This window comes from Symphalangus syndactylus, chromosome 13 (genome assembly GCF_028878055.3).
Source record: "Symphalangus syndactylus isolate Jambi chromosome 13, NHGRI_mSymSyn1-v2.1_pri, whole genome shotgun sequence".
Lineage (NCBI taxonomy): Eukaryota > Metazoa > Chordata > Mammalia > Primates > Hylobatidae > Symphalangus > Symphalangus syndactylus.
In genome coordinates this window covers 123,934,054-123,953,228 of record NC_072435.2, presented here as the reverse complement: position 1 = coordinate 123,953,228, position 19,175 = coordinate 123,934,054, and the positions used below count along the sequence as shown (strand labels likewise).

Sequence of the window (19,175 nt, the reverse complement as noted above, 5' to 3'; positions counted from 1 at the left end):
ACCTCAGCCTCCCAAGTAGCTGGGACTAAAGGCACTCACCACCATGCCCAGCTAACTTTGTGTGTGTATTTTTTGGGGGTAGAGATGGGTAGGCTATTGCCTAGGCTGGTCTTGAACTCCTGGGCTCAAGCAATCCTTCCACCTCAACCTTCCAAAGTACTGGGATTACAGGCATGAGACACCATGCTGGCTGTCTTCTACTCTTCTGTTCTGTGAGATACCACAGACTTAGAAAGGCTTATTATTATTAAAATGATAATTTCTCCCAAATTCATCTATGTCGTTTTCTTATTTTACACAATTCTAATTAACTTAAGCCATTGGCTTTTAATGGTACTATATGTTTTACCGCTATAGGTAGAGATTGTCTTATTTATGTGGGCTAGAGTTACACGGGAAGTCTAATCTGTGCATAGGAGAGGCACTCACTCTGCTCATCTTTCACCATTATTTCTTACAGGAAACCTCTTGCCATTATTTCTTACAGGAAAGCTGGCTTTGATTCATTTGGATTAGCTTCACATAGGTTTGAGGGCACTCACAGTGTGGTGGTCACAGCACATGTGCCAAGGACCATGGAGATAGACCCACTAGGTCCAAACCCTGACTCTGCCAATCATTTGCTGTACATTTTAGAAACGCTCTGAGTGCCCCCAGTTGTAAGACTAACAAATGTGCTTATCTCCTGAGGTTACCATGAAGAGTAACTAAGTTTATATACATATCTGTCACACAAATGATGGCCCTCCCAGAACACTATACACTCCTAAACACAAATTACTGTTTAGATGCTGTATTAGTCAGAGTTCTCCAGAGAAACAGAACCAATAGGATATAGATATATATCTATATATATATATGTTATGCAAATTGGCTCATGTTATTTTCCTAGGAATGGCTGGTCAGTACATGGTGGTACATGGGCCCATGGTCATCTCTGGTCAAAATGCTCATTCACCACCCCGACCTGCCAAAAAATGGGTATCTTGAGGTAGAGAAGTTGCAGCACATTCCTTTGACTTGAACTTTATAGAATTCTTCTAAACAGATAATATAATGGAGTTCACGTAACTGAGGATACAAACTGGATGCTGCCCCTCTTCCTCCTGCTTCTGAACAGTTCAGCCCAACACCATCAGGAGAGGCCCAGCGAGGCAGACAGTGGAGACTCGGTGGCTGGGGCAGGGGGTCAGGGGAGTGGCAAGGAGGACAGGCAGCATCAGGGGCTGGACACTGAGCAGACTGATGTGGGGAAGGCAGGGGAAATGGCCTGGCCTGGGATTAGGAGAAGGGAGCTACAAACACAGAAAGGAAGAAACCTAGAATGACTCGTGTGGTGCTGGATTAGAATCTGAGGCATCAGTGTGAACTCATGGTTTTTAAGACAGATAAATAGATTAGATCATAGATAGACGGATAGGGGCATAGGTAGATAGATACAGAACAGTAGACAGATAGAGAACAGTACATAGATAGCTAGGATAGGTTAGGAGAGAGAGAGAGAGAGAGAGAGAGAGAGAGAGAGAATGCCTAGATACAGAACAGTAGATAGAGGTAGAGAGGTAATGAGAGAGGAAGAGAGAAAGGCCAATGTGTGCACAATGATTTCCTGCCTCTGTCCACTGAGTGGAACTAGAGCACCCCATTAGTCATGAGCACATGCACAGCCAGGATCTTGATGTCTAAATACCATTTCCCCACTAAAAGCAACTGAACTGATTCCAAAACTGGGGCAGGGAAGGTACAGATGAGCCTTGAGGATCTTATATCCAGAAAGTAGGGCAGTGCTTAAACAAGGAGGATGTGTCAGAACACAGAAGTTGTCATAAAATGGCTCCCACTGGCCAAACCTGTGATATTGTGAGCATCAAAATAAACAGTTATAGTAATGAAATGTAAGCCATAGAGTACAAAAGAAATCCAGGAACCCATCCTGTTATAGATTCATAAATGAAATGTTGAAATTCTAATGAGGAACGGGATGTTCACGCAGACTCTGAACATCTTTCCACAAAACATGTCTTAATTTCAAAGGGAATAAGAGTAACCTCACAGTAGAGAAGCCCAGCAGACACCACCTTAATCAGGTGATCAAAGAGAACATCATTAATATTGTGACACATTTAAATCCCGTGTAACCCGATAAAGTACAAAGACAACAGCAGAGCATCCTGTCTGGAGCATTCCTGCCCAAAATGTAGCATCTGAATCACTAATCAGGAAGAAACATCAGACAAATCCGAATGGAGAGATGTGTCACAAAATAACTAGCCCATAAGCTTCTACAGTGTCAAAGTCATGAAATTCAAGGGAAGACTGAAAAAAAGTAAAAAGCCATGAAAAATAACTGCAATGTGCAATCCTGAACTAGATCCTTCTGCTGTGAATTATTGGGACAATCGTTTATATGGTTTGGCTCTGTGTCCCCACCCAAATCTCATCTTGAACTGTAATCCCAACGTGTCCAGGGAGGGACCTAGTGGGAGGTGACTAGATCACGCTGGGGGGCAGTGGCTTTCCCATGCTTTTCTCATGATAATGAGTGAGTTCTCACAAGATCTGATGGTTTCATAAGGGACTCTTTCCCTTTTGCCTCCTCCCTTTCCTGCCACCATGTGATAAAGGTACTTGCTTCTCCTTTGCCTTCTGACATGACTGTAAGTTTCCTGAGGCCTCCCCAGCCATGCAGAACTGTGAGTCAATTAAACCTCTTTCCTCTATAAATTACCCAGTCTCAGGGGAATTCTTTACAGCAATGTGAAAATGGAATAATACAACAGTATTGTGTGGTAATAATGCAGCAATGGTAATTCTCTGATTTTGATGTTATCTTGTGCTTTTGTAAGAGAATGTCTTATTTGTAAGAAATACACAACAAAACATTCAGGTATGATAAGCATCAGCTCAGCCAGTTACTCTGAGATGGTTCATGGGACAAAAGTTCTCGGCACCTATTTTTGAAATGTTCTAAATGTTTGAGCTTGTTTAAACATAAAAACAACAAAAAACTCCAGTCGTTTTCCACTATGTATGAGTAGTTTTTATTTGTATAAGTGTCAGCCTCAGGAGGAAAGAGAATCCAACTCCAATGTTCAAAGTCCCTTTTACGAAGGAAATACTAATGGAAGAAATGAAATAATGAGGCTGGGTACCTAGAGATAAGAAATAGACATTATCTTCACCTGAAGGGGGAAGTGGAGAAGGGAGTGTTCCTGAAGGTCAGTGGGAGCTGGAATCTTCAACAGAGGCCACCCAACAGGAGTTAGATTCAAGGGGAGACAAAGGCACAGCCAGAGATGGGCCCAAACAAGGAGCGAGTGGGGAACAAATACTCCAGCTTCTCCTTTCTCTTGCCCTCCAATCTCTTGCCATGTCCCCACTGGTCAGCCCCCTATGGAATCCAGCAGATACAGGAACCAGGAGTTGCCATTTGCAGGGTCAGCCTCCTAGGGTTCAGAGCAGGACAGAGAACAGTGGAGATTGTATCCAAAATGTGCAAATGAAAAATAAAGACAAATAGACATTAGGTCATTTGACCCTTTTAAATAACTCCATGAGACACATTCTACTAGCCCCAATGACAGACCCAGAAGCTGGGGTTTGGTGCTATAAGTGGCTTTCCCATGTCTACACAGTGGAGCAGGGATTTGATTCAGGCCAGTACAACCACCAAGCCTTGATCTTGCCTCCCAAACAGGACCTGTCTGGAGAGGAAGGGGTCCTAACTTGTTGAAACAAACCTGTTTTAGATCTCATCTTTCTCTCTTCCAACTGGCACTTGGGCCACCTCTTGTATCTATCTCATTTTGCCTCTTATATTGAAGGCAGCCTGGGTTGACAGCTGAGCGATAAATGATGTTTTCTTATCCTTGGTTTCAGGCAAATATGACACAAACTCAATTAGGAAAACACATCTTCATGCTGCCTCCTGTTCATAGATACTAACCCAAGTAGACTTCTGAGGAGGAAAGAGATACAACTTGCTTGCATGATCTTCTATGTTCCTGTGACCTCTGTTGATCACACTCTCAAAGCTGGATACATAGGAATATATATCATTCTTTTTCTGGTCTCAATAATTCATCCCTTTTCTGGTAACAACACCCACATTTGTCTCTGCATCCCACTTCTAGCCCATATGACCTCCTCCCACAGCTGCCTGGCCTGGATAGTTAGAGCACATTGTTTTCTACTGACTGGGTTGAATGGTTCAGAAACGGGCACATGAAACAAACAGAGCCAACGAAACACAGTATGACTTTTGCTGGGATTATTGGGAGAGAGAGATTTGACCCCTCAAGCATGTAAACCTGGAACTTCCAGGAGCCACAAATTAGAACCTAATAAGGAGGCCAACAGTATAACAGGCCAAGTAAATTACTTTTTAAACAAATTCTAATGTTATCATCGAACACCCAGATCAAGTCACATCTGATGCCCCATTATAATATCTTTCCATACACTCAAAAGATACCTTATACTCATTAGTAGTCAGTCCCCATTATTCTAGTGATTACGCTATTAAGTTAACTGAATTTAAGCATGTTTTCCTTATATAAGGATATTAGGATGCTTTTCACTATTTATGATAGAATTCTGGTCTGTGTTTGAAGTTTATCCCTTTAATGTGGTCAGTTTTGAGACTCTCTTGTCTACAAGGAAGGAGCCCCTCCTATATGTCACCCGAAAGTAAGAGGCAGATGGATACAAGGGAGGGTGGGACAACTCAGAAATAAAGTTGGCGACTTAATAATGTTGCCCCTGGCCAGCATGTGAATCTGTGTATCACACTCCTCTTCGAGCACTCTCACCTCAAATTGACGGGGGCACTTCCCTGGAGTGGCTGACGGCGAGAAGAGATGAAGACAGGCTCCGTTCTCAGCTAGAGACCTTTAATAAAATGGTGGCCTTCAGAGATTTCTGGCATATAAAACTTACCTCCCCATTTTCATGTATGTAGCAGGCAGCATGAATCTTGGGCTAGCAAGATTCAAGAGACTGGCTCAGAATGAAGGACAGATAATATGAGAAGCCAAAGACAGACTGAAGTCATTTATTCACTTGTCCGTTCATTCATTTATCAAACATTCAGGGCCTCACCAGAATACCAGAGGTACTACAGCCATCAGCAAAATAGACAAATACAACCATGAAAAAATAGGCCAAAATATCTGTGCTCATGGAGCTTTAATTCTAGGGAATGGGAAGACAGTTAAATAAGTCAAAGTTATAGTTTATCAGGAGGGGATAAGTGCAAAGAGAAAGGACAAAATAGGGACAGGGCACAGAAAGGGCAGGAATGGAGAACAGACAATGTGCATAGGGAGACTTCCATGAGGAGGTGCCCTTGGCGCACAGATCTGAGAAGCTGAAAGTGCGTCATGAGGGTATCTAGAAGTTACCCCACAGCAGGCATGTGCAAAGGCCCTGTGGTGGGAGTCTATCTGGTGTGGTGAGCCCAGCAAGCAGGCCCATGGGACTGGAGCAGAGTGTGGGGTTGAAAATGAGGTCAGAAGGATGCTACAGGGTCAGAGATTACAGAGTGCCTTGTAGATCACTGCACAGACTGTGGCATTACCTCTGAATATGGTGGGAGACACTAGAGAATCTGAGGCAGAGGACATGATCTGACCACTAGTCAAGAAGGGCTTAAACATGCAGCTGGTGTTTGCTGAGGATGGTGGACATTTAGATCTTCCCGTCGGGCTAATGAACAAAGTAAGGATGCACTGTCTCTAGAGGATTAGCAGTGATTTAATAATAATAAAAAAATGACAGCACCAATTCTGTCTCTGAAATTTATTCCTTTTATGTGGCCAGTTGTGGGAATCCATTATCTTCAAGGAATGAAGATAATGAGTGTGCTTGAAGAATAGACAGGTGAGATATTTGAGAGAGAAAACAAAATTCCCTTTGCCTGGGACCAGATCTTCCAGGACCCTCTATTACTCAGGGTTCTCCTGGGAAATAGAACCAATAGGGTGAGGATATACCGAGAGAAACTTATTTTAAGGTATTGGCTCATGCGATTGTGGAGTCTGGCAAGTCTAAAATCTGTAGGGTGGGCTGGCAGGCTGGAGACCCACGGAAGATCTAATGTTGCAGTTCCCATCCAAAGGCTGTTGACTGGCAGAATTCCTTCTTGTCTCTGGGGTGGTCAGCCTTTTGATCTCTGCAGGCCTTCAACTCACTGGATGAGGCCTACCCACATTATGCAGAGTAACCTGTTTTATCAACATCCACCAATTTGTTAATCTCACCCAAACAGACACACACACACACACACACACACACACACACACACACACACACACATATAGAATCAAGTCTGAACAAGTATCTGGGAACTGTGGCCCACACAAGTTAAGACAAAAAATTAGTCATCATGGACACCCTGACCAATGGGGATTAGTAAAAAGCTGCTGTTTGCAGGCTTCTTGCCTCTGTCAATGGTAGAGGGGACCCCTTCCCACCCAGAACTAATAGGCAACCACACAGCCAAACCACTGCCAGCTGTCACCTCCATGGCATCGGTGCCGCAGGGAGACAGGCTGGGGTCAAGGGCCAGGATATGGCCAGGGAGACAACTGACCAGGAGAAGGCAGTGAGAGATCCCAGCTAGGAAATGTCATTTAGTTAATAGGATATGAACACGACAGATGACAACACTGAGTTTGAAGGCAAATGAGAAAAGTCTGCTCTCTCAGTCAATTCATTGCTTACCATTAAAAAGTGGAAAATAAAGAAAATGGTAACCCGGGGCTGTGTAGCGACCCAAAAGATTTACATAAATTGAAGATAAGAACCTAGTGCCACTTAGGAAGCAGGAAAGATGGAACAGAGCCAGAGCAGAACAAATGCCCTGAAACATAGACTTCCCCTGAGATTTTTGTTCTCATAAATCAGGATGCCAGGGGGGGCAAGCCTTTTAGGGTCACCGTATACAGCTGCAGCATGAGAAACTGGCAGGCTTTAGCAACTCAGCCCAGGGATCCCACAGTCCTGGGGGTGAGCACCTGGGGTTGAAAGTAAGGTCTCCTTGTCTGCAAGAGGAGGTCAGTGATAGAATATGCTACTATTGCAGTGCCCATCTCTTACTGGAGGGATGTTGGATGGCTGGATATCAATGAAAGAAGAATGAATGAAGGTCAAGACAAGCAGAAAAGAGGAAAAGCCACCCAGAAGTAGAGATGCAGTGGGAGATAAAGAAGGTCACCCTCCTAACTTGAGATGTCCTGGACTTTGTTGTTTGTGCGTAGGCAGGAGAAACAAGCTGCCCCCACAGTGTGGAGCACACCCGTGACAAGCAGCCATCCAGTGGCTTTTGATTCCCTTCGTTTTGCTCATTTGGTTGGTGAATAGGGTTTTGCCTGCTGGGCATTCATTCCCCATCTTCTGATACAGCTCCACCTGTGTTTGGGCAACATCACACCTTCTATCTTAGTGTTGTGGGTGGAAGTGACCTCACACCCAGGCTCCCAGAATTCCTGTGCCTGAGATCTGCATAATCAGAAAACCCCATTCCCTTAAGTCAGCAGTGAGTGGGCCAAAGACTGTAGTGAGTGCCAAAAATCTACCCCTGCAACTTTTTCTATAACCATGTGAGAAGTCACTTTCTTTTAGTTGAGTATGCTGTGTGGACAGAATATAAGCCTGGAGCTGCTGCTGACAACGATGCCCTCTCCAAAATGAAGACAGCAAAGAGGACAGAGAAGCCAAGAGACTGGGAGAAACAGAAACTGTCCAGTGACATCACTTGGCCCCTGGATCCAGCTGTGCCTGAAGTCTATCTGGACTTTGCAGTTACCTGAACTAATTATTTTTTTTCTTCTTTTGACTTTGGTATGGTTTGCTTAAGCGGGGGGTTTTGGCATTTGTAACTAGAGGAATCATGAGTAAGAAACTGAATAATTTGGTGCATATTCAAAAACCATTTCCATCAAACAGACAGGGAAAACTGCTTCTGTGTGTCAAACCCAACCTCATTGTTTCCAGTGGAGACAAAAATCACATTTTCAGGAATACCTTGTTAATAGCATAAGTAAGAGTTTGTTCTTTTTTTTTTGTATGTTTTGTCTTAAAATCATCACTAAGCTGTAACTCAATGATAAGACCAGAAACTAGCCTAGAATTGTGTGTGTGTGCACACGTGTGTGTTAAAGGCAGGAGGCAGTTTTCTTCAAGTTCCTTTATTTTGAGAATATGAGAGTCCCTTGTTGCCTCAAAGACTTGCTAGTAGAATACTGTGTGCCAAAGTGGCTAGCGTTCGATCCACATTTCTACAGCATCTGGGTCCGCAGAGACAGTGAGGAAACACAGCAAAAGCAAACATAATTATGGGGCCAGAGGGACCAATTGAGCAAGAAGGATGAAAAAAGTCAACTGCAGAGTTGGGAGAAAAAATTAACCTAAGAGAGAAATGGGGCCTGCTCTGGATGGTTTTCATGACTCTGAGAACTCAGAGGGAGAAGGGGAGCTTAAGATCGTGTCAAGAATATCCTAACACTAAGCCAGATGGAATTATGCCTAAGCTGTAGTTAAGCACGAGGTGGTCAAGGGATGTCTCAGAATATAAACCTTTGGCTCTCTGTTTAGGTCTATAATAAACAAACACCTCACACTTGACCAGTTTTCCTATTCCCCGATATTGCTGAATGCACAGTTCTGTTTTCTTTGCTTTGTGTTTTAAATTATTCTCAGTTATTTTTTAAAAAACATCTATGTAAGGTTTCCATTGCATTGTACTGTGGATTCTTATTCTCCGTGGCTTTAATAATACAAATAATGATGGCCCTGATTTATTGAACTTTACTATATGCCAAGTCTTACCGCATGCAATAGTTTGCATGGCCCCAAAAGCGAATGTCCACTTAGAACCTGTGAATATGTCCTTGCTTAAGAAAAAAATCTCTTTTCAGATGTCATTAACTTAAGGATCTTGAAATGAGATCATCCTGGATTACAGTGGGTTATAAATCCAATGACTGGTATCCTTATAAGACAGACAGGTAAGGATCGTTTAGAATGGAAGGCCATGTGAAGACAGAGGCAAAGATTGCTGTGATGCTGCCACAAGCCAAGAGCACCAGGAGTCAAGAGAAGCTGGAAAAGGCAAGGAAGGATCCTCCCCTGGGGGCTCAGCACAGTGCATGGCCCTGACAACATATGATTTTGGACTTTTGGCCCCAGAATTGTGAGAGGATCCATTTTTGTTACATTAAGCTTCCCTGTTTGTTACAACAGCCCTTGGAAACTCATAAAGCGTGCTAAGTATCTCTAGTCGACTTTTGCATTAAATATTATCAACCATCCTATAAAATAGATATTATCCCTTCTTAGCACAGTGGTCCCCAACCTTTCTGGCAAAAGGGACCAGTTTTGTGGAAGACAATTTTTCATCGGACCAGGGGGTGGGGGGATTGTTTCAGCATGATTCAAGCACATTACATTTATTGTGCATTTTATTTCTATTATTATTACATTGTAATATATAATAAAATATTATATAACTCACCATAATATAGATTCAGTGGGAGCCCTAAGCTTGTTTTCCTGCAACTAGACCATCCCATCTTGGGGGCTAGTGGTGGACAGTGACAGATCATCAGGCATTAGATTCTCATAAGGAGCACGCAACCTAGGCCCCTTGCATGCACAGTTCATGATAGGATGCACGCTTCTAGGAGAATCTAATGCTGCCGCTGATCTTACAGGAGGCAGAGCTCAGGCAGTAATGTGAGTGATGGGGAGCAGCTGTAAATTCAAAGGAAGCATTCCTTGCTTATCCATCACTCACCTCCTGCTCTGCAGCCTGGCTCCTAATAGGCCACAGACCAGTACCAAACCATGACCAGAGAGTTGGGGAACCCTGACTTATAAAACAAAACTGAGGCTCAGAAAAGCTGTCCTTTATTTTTTCACTATATACACTAGGTCTTAGGGCCAGTGGAATGAACATCAGTTGATTTTTCATCCAGCATCCATCACATCTTCTTTTAGTAACAGCTCTTCAGTTTTTCTCTGGGAGGAAAATCCTTTCCCCTTGGATACAAAATGATGGAACTATTAATGAGGCTGTCTTATACCTTTCTAAATAGAGATGGGCCTACACAATCTGTGTGCATCCCTGACAGTTAGAATCAACTGAAGAGCTTTTAAACAGTAAAACTGATCAGCCCTGCCTCTACACCCACCCCTACTCCATCCCTACCAAAGAGTTTGATTCCATTGGTTTGGGATAAGGCTTGGGGATTGGTATTTTTTAAATTCCCCAGGTGAAAAGTTTAGCCAAGGTATAGGCTTCTTTCATCCTGGAATCTAAAACATGAGCACTGAGACAAAAATAAGTAAAATGGTTCCTGTTTTCCAACTATGGTACCCTAAAGAAGCCAGACAATTATAGCTACAGGAACCCAGCACCTGGCAGCTTCCTGCTCATAGAAAACCTCGTCCTTCAGCTTTCTCTGGAGTCAAGAGCTTCCAATCTCTTATAACTTAGTAATAAGCAATTAAGGTATTGAGATGTTTCTGTTGCTAACAACCAAAGACTTCTGACCAATTCATCCAGGAACTGGTGGAACAGAAGCTCAAACTTAAGCTTTTGTTTCTATGACACTGAGCCTTCCTAATTAGTCCATAAGTGATAACTCACCATGTTGCTGGCAAAATGAAGGGTATTGAGAGAAGAAAGAAAAAAATGTTATACATAGAAAAGACATGGTCTTCTATATTAAGTCTTTGGGTTGCTTTAGGATCCCAGCCATCTGCAAGTGTAAACTCAACATTCCTAACACATTATTAAGAACATCCTTAATCAGGAAAAAAAAAATGTGTACGCATTGTAGAAGACAAGAAATCAGTCTCTCTGGGAGAGTAACTAGAATCCATTGTCTTGGAAATTTTGCTGACTTAGACTCCAGATGGGTTGTATTTCGCATTTATTTTCTCCTTGAATGCAGCAACTTCTAAGTTCCTAAAGGCATATAAAACAATGGAGCTCAGTGCACAGGTAGGAAAATAACATCTCGAAGAGAAACTGGTTTTAAGAACATCAGAAGTACCCACTTAGAAACAAAAGCAACACCATTAATACAATTTTTATTCTTCTTTAATAGACATAAAGATAATTTTTAAATGACAATTCTCTTAGTCGCACCTAGGGTATGTGAGTGCATGTACTTGAAAATATAGTAGAGGAAAACAGTATAAGGAATATACTGTTGTAAATTTCTTATGTAGCATACAAAGCACCGTAACATAATTTGAATGCAAGTAATGATTAATTAAAATTGTATTTTGTAAGCCATAGAGCAATGACTAAAATTTAAAAAGAAGTATAAATAATAAGCCAATAGTGGAGATAAAATGGAACCATAAAAAATACACAATATAAAAGCTGGTAGGGAAAGAGGAAAAGAAGAATAAAGAGCAGATGGAACATAAATAAAACAATGAGCAAAACGGTAGATCTTAATACAAATAGATGAATAATTACATTAAATATAAGTGGTCTAAACATTACACTTAAAAGACAGAGATTATCAGATTGGATAAACAAGTGAAACCCAACTATATGCTGCCTATAAACAACCAACATTACATATAAAGACACAAGTTAAAAGTAAAAAGATGAAAAAGATATTACCATAAAAATACGAATCAAAAGAAAGGTGAGGTGGCTATATTAATATCAGATAGATTATAGAACAAGAAATATTTCTAAGAATAAAGGCATTACATAAAAGTGGATTGATTGAACAACAACAAAAAAATCCTAAGTATGTATCTAAGACAGTGTTCAAAATACATGAAACGAAAGCTGTCAGAGCTAAAATAAAAATAGACAAAACCATAACATAGTTGGGGATCTCAATACTCTTCTCTCAATAAGTGACACAACAAACAGATCAGTAGGAATAGAGAAGACCTGAACAACACTATACACACATAGGGAATCATTGTGGCCTTGGGTTAGGCAAAGCTTTCTTAGATGTGACACCAAAAACCCAATAACTAAAAGAAAATATTAATAAACTAAACATCATTAAAATGTAAAACCTGTGCTCTTCCAAAGACACATACTCAGAGAAACTATCTGTAAAACACTTATCTGACAAAGGACTTGCATTCAGAATATATAAAGCACTCTGAAAAATCGTTAACAGGAAAATAATCAATAAAAAGTGGGTACAATATTTGAAAAAGATATTTCGCTAAAGACAATATAAGGACAGCAATTAAGCACAAGAAAAAATGTTCAACATTATTAGTCATGACAGCAAAAATTAAAACCTCAAAGAAATGCCTATTATACACCTATTAGAATGACTAAACAAAATCAAAACAAAATGGATAATATCAAATGCTGCTGAAGATACAAACCAACTATTATACATGGCTGATGGGGATGCAAACTGCTAAAACTATGTTTAAAAAGAGTTTGCAGTATCTTATGAAGTTATATATACAGTCTGCATACAATCTAGCAATCCCAATCCTAGCTACTCAGGAGAAATGAAAATATATGTTTGTATGAAGATTGTTGGTGAATATTTATAGCAACATTTTTCATAATTACCCAAAACTTGCATAATTTTAATGTCTTTTCAGTATGAAATAAACTGTGGTGCATTCATTCAATGGAATGCCATTCAGCATTGAAAAGGAACAAACTATTGATACATTGGTGACTATCAAATGCATCCTGCTAAGTAGAAGAAAGCAGATCTAAAAGCTGCATACTGCATGATCCTGTTTTTATGACATTTTGAAAAAGGTAAAACTCTAGAGACAAGTAAATCAGTGGTTGCCAGGACTGGAGGTAGAGGAAGGAGGGGGCTACAAAGGCAAATAGAAATTTTGGAGAGCAATGGGCATGTTCTATACCGCAATTCTAGTGATGTTTACGTGACTGTGTGCATTTGTCGAAACTTAGAACTATACACTCAAAGAGGTGAATTTTATTGTGTGCAAATTATACTTTAATAAGCCTGGCTTTTAAACAAAGTAGATAGCTGTAAAAATGTTCTATCAATCAGATGTTCCATTTATTCCATTAATTCAGTAATACTCTCCTTCACTTCAACTAATATACCAAAGACACGTTTTTATTAACCTTGCTTTTTATGACTATGGATGTATGAAATATCTAATACATCCAAAGGCTTTGTTTTAACCTCTGCTCATGGAGGTGTTAACTACTAATATAATTGAGAGTGCTGAGCTCTTCTCTGCGTGACTGTAGACACCCTTGTGATTAAGCTAACAGTGAACAGTGAGATGAACGAAGAAGAGGTTGAAGCAAAACTCAACTGCTTAAGGGAAGGGCCAGGCGAGTGAGCAGAGGAAGAGAGGACCTGAATAAACACACTCTCCAGAGGAGGACACCCCTGCTCAGCTTTGGCACAAGGTAGCCACAAAAGAAACTACACCCAAGATTGGCAGACTCTCGACACTTTTGAGAGAAGTTGGAAATCCTAATTTGTTTTTCATAATGAAGGAGAAAACTTATTTGATCTTCTCAGTAGATGCAAAAGAGCATTTGATAAAATTCTATATGCAACTTCTAGCAAACTAGAAATAAAATCTTTTTTATAATTGACAGATAAAATGTATATACAGTTACAGAGTACAACATGATGATTTGATATATGCACACATTGTGGAAATCCTAATTTTTTTATGTGAATGCTCCCATTTCTTTTCATTTCATTTTATTATTATTATTATTATATTATTATTATTATTATTATTTTGAGACCAAGTCTTACTCTGTCACCCAGGCTGGAGTGCAGTGGCGTGATCTTGTCTCACTGCAACCTCCAACTCCCAGATTCAAGTGATTCTCATGCCTCAGTCTCCCGAGTAGCTGGGATTACAGGCCCCCACCACCATGCCCAGCTAATTTTTGTATTTTTAGTAGAGATGCGGTTTCACCATGTTTGCCAGGCTGGTCTTGAACTTCTGACCTCAAGTGATCCACCCGTCTTTGCCTCCCAAAGTGCTGGAATTACAGGTGTGAGCCACCATGCCTGACCAACTCTCACAATTTTTAAACGTTGGGAGCCTTTGAAAAAAAATTGTATGGATAAAACAGTACTTGTCTGCGGGTCCTGAAGTTTGCAAGCACTAGTCAAGAAATGTGGGTATAGAAGAAGAACTAGAAGAGGACACATTCAGATCTGATGGTTTAATAGAATGATTTCCAAGAAGTTGCAATAACTACTAAGAGGCTAAAACACGGTAAGGAATTTCGACTTGAGGGATAAGAAGGGACAAGGATGAAAAGAAAATCTATGTGTCTGTGCTAAGTGTACACATGTAAGTGTATGCAGGACAAGACATGAGCATCATTCTTTGGTGGCAGCACGAATGTGGGTAGGCTGAGAGGGGCTTCTCTACCCTGATGACATCCTAGGAGGGTCCTATTTCTCATCCCTGCCATAGACCCTAAATCCCTTACCAGAAACCCAAAACCCCTAAAGCACTGACATTCCCAAGGTTTGGCTGGTTGGTTATATTTAATTCATTCAGTGGCCAACACTGATCTGAAGTCAAGCTATTTGGGGTCTCATTATCTTTCTTTAGGTAAAGACTCATACATAGCACACAAAGTCAGCACGATGTGCAATTACAGGCTACAACTCCAGACGAAGCCTAAAGGTGCCATACCACACATGCATATGACTTTATGCCTCTATTTTTCTATCTTTCCTTCTATCTTGTCACTCAAAGATCTCAATAATTCTGAATCTTGAAATACATTTGCCCCCACAGATTTCAGAAAAGAGACTGTGGTCCCACATAACCTTCCCAGAAGGTCTCATATGTGACTAACAACCATCACTAAACTTCTGAGGGCATCTCAGCCTGGCACCGCCCTTCCACTTGCTTTATACAGGCGCAATACATCAACCTCTAATTCAAGGATGTTTTGCCTCTCCTGACTCAGCTCAAGTCTTAAATCTTAGGAAAAGATTTCTTTCTTTCAATGCCCTGTCCTATTTATGGAACCTCCCAAGAACAATTCTGCCTTTTCCGAACGCGGACAAATTGCAAAGCCTCTAAATCCACAGTCAAAAATAAACAGACAATTGGTATTAAAAATTAATCAGTGCTTTCAAGGATTCCAGAAATCAGCACTTAAATCCGTGTGCAGGAAGAGACAGAGATGGCTTTTTTTTTTTTTTTTAAGACAGCAGAAATGTAAACAAGGTCAGCAAACTTTCCTCTCTAGAAGATATGGTGCAAACGCTTTACGTGTGGAGGAATTCGAGGGGGGACCGAACTGCTGCTTTTGATCATGAGAAACAAACGGAAAATGTATTTTGCAGATGATAAGTTGCAGGCCCTTATGCACCCCCAAATCACGTGGTAAACTTTGTAAAGCAAAAAGCATGGAAAGAAAGCCCCATCAAATCAAGGTTGCACTTAGCTAGAGGGCAGGGGCAGTTTGGGATAGGGGTGGAGCTTCGCTAGGTCCCTAGTTTTCAGCACTTCCCCTTGCTGTGCAAATATCAGCTTCAAATCCAGTCCCAGTTGCCTTTCCAGCCAAATCACTGCCTCCAGCACTGAACACATGGACATCTGTAACAGCCACTCTCTTAATCAAAAGTAAAATCCTCTGGATACACACACACACACACACACACACACACACACACACACAGAATGTGAGCCTTAATGAAGAACAGTCCACACTTGTTTTAAAGGGAACATCCAGTTCACCTGGATAAATTCTCTCAAGGGCAAGGGGAGAAACCTGGAGGAGGTCGGTCACGCCCTGCTCAATCGGCACCGCCTTCTTCTGCAAAGTGCTTTCTACCCATTCAGTCATTTTATCAACAAAAAACTGCTGGGAGGTAGGTTGGGAAGGGAATTCTTCAATGGCCACTTTGCATCTAGGAAAACTGAATCCTAGAAATGCAGGAACCTGGAGCTAATTAACAGCAGAATTCAGGCACCAGATTGTGACTGCTGATTCTTTCAAATAAAATAGAAAAGTGCCCCCCTCTCCTGCCCCGCCACCCCCGACTTGCCCCCCCTTTCCCTCGTCTCTCACTCCTTCTTCCCCCCTCTCTCATCCCACCCTCCTCTCTACCTGGAGCTCTTAGAAGAAAGGAACACTTATATAAAACATAGCAAACTTGTCTGGTTGGTGTATATGAGAAAGCGCAGCCTCAAGGAAAGTAGATTTTTCTGGATTTTCAGGCGGTGCGGAATGACTTTTGAAAAGCAAACGCTACTTTTAAACATCCATTGACAACTTGTCTCTCTCAATGCATTTCTAGCTCAGCCTCTGGGCATTAGGCGGGAGAGGGGTGGCTTTGAGGGTTCTCTGCTCAGAGCCTGGGGCCAATACCGGACCCGCAGCGCAGCACGAAGGCTCAGGGCACCCATGTGCGCACCTCGGTTTAACCAAATGAACCCGAGACCTTCGCCAAGGCGCGGGCAGCAGGAAAGCGACACTCTCCTTTTTCTACGCCCTGGACGCGCCCCAGGACTCGGGCAGCCGCTGTCCCTGGCAGAGCCTAGGCCTTGCTCCCCGCTTGCCCCGCGGCTCCTGAGGCTGGAGACCGCCTCTCTCCGCCCTTCCCGCCGCCGGATCCGCGCGGCCACTCGGCCGCACACGCACATAATAATAAAGGTCGGAAAAACCACACGGCTACCTTTTGTGAGCCCTGCGGGAGCCATACGTTAGCTCCTTTAAATGCCTCCAACCCAAAGCAGGGCCGTCACTCCTTGTAGAGAAGAGGACACTGAGGTGAAGGAGCTCCGGACAGGACCGCTGGTGAGCTAGTTCCCAACGCGAGGGGCGCACCCACCTCCCCATCCGCGCTCCCAAACCACAGAGGACTCATTTGAGAGAACCCGCAGAGAGCCCCTGGTTTCTGCCAAGGTGGGGTCCCTGGTGAGCTGCGCGATGGGTGAGCGTTCCTCTAGGGCCAGCACAGAGACCGGTTGCGGAAAGGGCATGCAAAGAACCGGGCCTTCCCTTCTGGAGCACCAGCCCCACAGTGCCGAAGCTGTGGATGGGGAGCTGTGGATAGCGAGCACACAGCCGGGAGGAAGGGGCGCACAGAGCGGAGCACCTCTCCTGGATGCCAGTTCCACAGGGTGACTGTGCTGGGGCTGGGGCAGGTCCCCACGGAACTCAGGGATGGGCAACAAACACCGTGTCCCTCAGCCACGCCCCCTCCTCATCCGCGGGGCAGCTCTGGGTCTGGGGGGTCCGGGGTGGGAGATTCGGGACTCGGGACCAGCCTAACTTGCCCGGATCCCGGCGCCCAGCTGGGAGCGCCCTTCTGGATTAGGGGGGCGGCTCGGCATCCGCAGAAGCGCTCTTGATGGGACCCGCGCCCCCACCGAGGTCCCCGCCGCACCCCTCGCTTCGGCTGCCCTCACCCCGAGCTCCCCCGGAATCGGGAAGTTCGCATGCGTCGGCGCGCCAGGCACCCGCCCCGGCCTTACCTTTGCCCAGAAGCGCGCCCAGCAGCAGGCTCAGCGCCCCGCACAGCGGAGCCGCCGGCCCGGGGGCCGCACCCTCGGAGCGCATCCTGCGTCCCGGCCGCTCACGCAGCCCGCCGCCAGCCCGCAGCGCACCGCCTGCCCGCGGCCCCCGCCGGCCGCCCCATGCCCGGGGCCACTCCCGCAGCCCGGTCGGCCGGGCCCGCTGCGTCTCCGCTGTCCGAGGCCCGCCCCTGCCGGGTCCACGCCGCCGCAGCTCCGGCTCTGGCTCTGGCGGTTCCGGCTCCGCCGCTGCTCGCGCTCCGGCCGGGACAACTTTTCTCCAGCAGCCGCCGCAGCCGCCGGCCCGCCCCGCCCCCGCCCCGCCCCCGGCCCCGCCCCCGCCCGGTCCCCGCCCCCGCCGCGCCCGGGGACCACGGACAGATTGAGGGTGCGGGAGGAGAGAGTGCGCCTGCCCGCCGGGAGGGGCGGCAGATGGAGAACCCCCCCGGCCCGGGCTACGGAGGGTGTGCCCGGGAAAGAAGACGGGGCGGGGAAGAGGCGTCTCCCCAGGCGGCTGGGACGGCTCCTGCGGGGGTCCGCGCCTTCCCAGAGAAACTCAGCGTTCCCAGCCCCCTGCCTGGGTGCCCAACGGACCGCGGCCTGTGGCCCGGAGGGTCCTGCCCAGGGACCCGACGCTCAAGGCGGAGCTGGACCCCTTCTCCCCACCCTCCCGTGGTCACTGCGGGACCTGGTGGTCGTCACCCCGCATTCCTCAACTTCAGGTGGCCCCTGCTTTAGCCGGGAGGGCTGGGGACATCTGGAATGCAAAGTCCCGCGCAGCTGCTGCGGGGAGAGCTCCTAACCGGATCACTGAGCGGGGAGAAGCAGCGCGCAGCGGAGCGTGAAGGCGGGGTGCGGGCTCAGACAGATGCGGGTGTGCACCTGTGTGTGTGCGGAGGGGGCGAGTCACGAGATCACAGCGGTGTCTCTGGGAAGGGGACTAGAACGCAGAGGGGAAGAAAGGATCATTTTTCACTGCATGTCTGTGGGGCTTCCACTCCCCAATCATCTCCCCCCTCCATAGCATGTGTTTTATTATCTTTTCAGGGGGTGGGGAACAGCCCCTCTCTAGACTTGCTCCTGCAATAAGCAATTTCTCTGCAGACTCAGGCAAGGAAGATCCGCCCTCCCCACCCCACTTCGTTCTCTGTATCTTTTCCCTCTGATTTCTCCAGCGCTGGCCTCCCTCATGGTGGTGATCCCAGGTGATCTCAGCGGCTTCTCTGTGCGGTTCCTGATGCTCATGCTCGGGTCTTTCTGCCAGGCGTGGTCTGAGCAGTTTGAGGGCGGGACCCCGACTCCCCCTTGTGACTGGGAGTGAAGGGCCACGGGTTCGGAGGTCTCTGGACGTCCCCTTCTGTCCTGAGCTCCTCACCACTGGCTCAGCATCCCCTCTCACCGTGGGCTGGCTCGGTCCAACATCAAAAGGAAGCCTGAGGGGTCTTTTCTCACCATCAGTGCAGGAAAGAATTTCAAAAGAAAAAAGAAATCCTTGATTGAAAGAAAAGATATGTAAACGAATGATCCCTAGCAACTGCAACCCCAAGTCTTATCTCCCAACTCGGCCCCTAAGGAATGAGCCAGGCATAAGGAGAAATTGGGGCGGGGTGGGGCGAAGGCTTTGCAGGGCACTGGCCAGAGTGGGAGGCTTTCTCCTGGGGCGGGGC

The 19,175-nt window shown here is 45.1% G+C and overlaps 1 protein-coding gene across 1 annotated transcript in view; it reads right to left on the bottom strand.

Annotated features, from left to right (window-relative positions):
- Positions 1-17,787, bottom strand: part of TMEM132C (transmembrane protein 132C) — a 452,086-nt gene extending 434,299 nt beyond the window's left edge. The window contains exon 1 of the mRNA XM_055237228.2: positions 17,470-17,787. Within this exon, the coding sequence (XP_055093203.1) occupies positions 17,470-17,554 (85 nt within the window). The 5' untranslated portion in view covers positions 17,555-17,787. The remainder of the gene's footprint in view (positions 1-17,469) is intronic.
- Between the last annotated feature and the right edge of the window lie 1,388 nt (positions 17,788-19,175).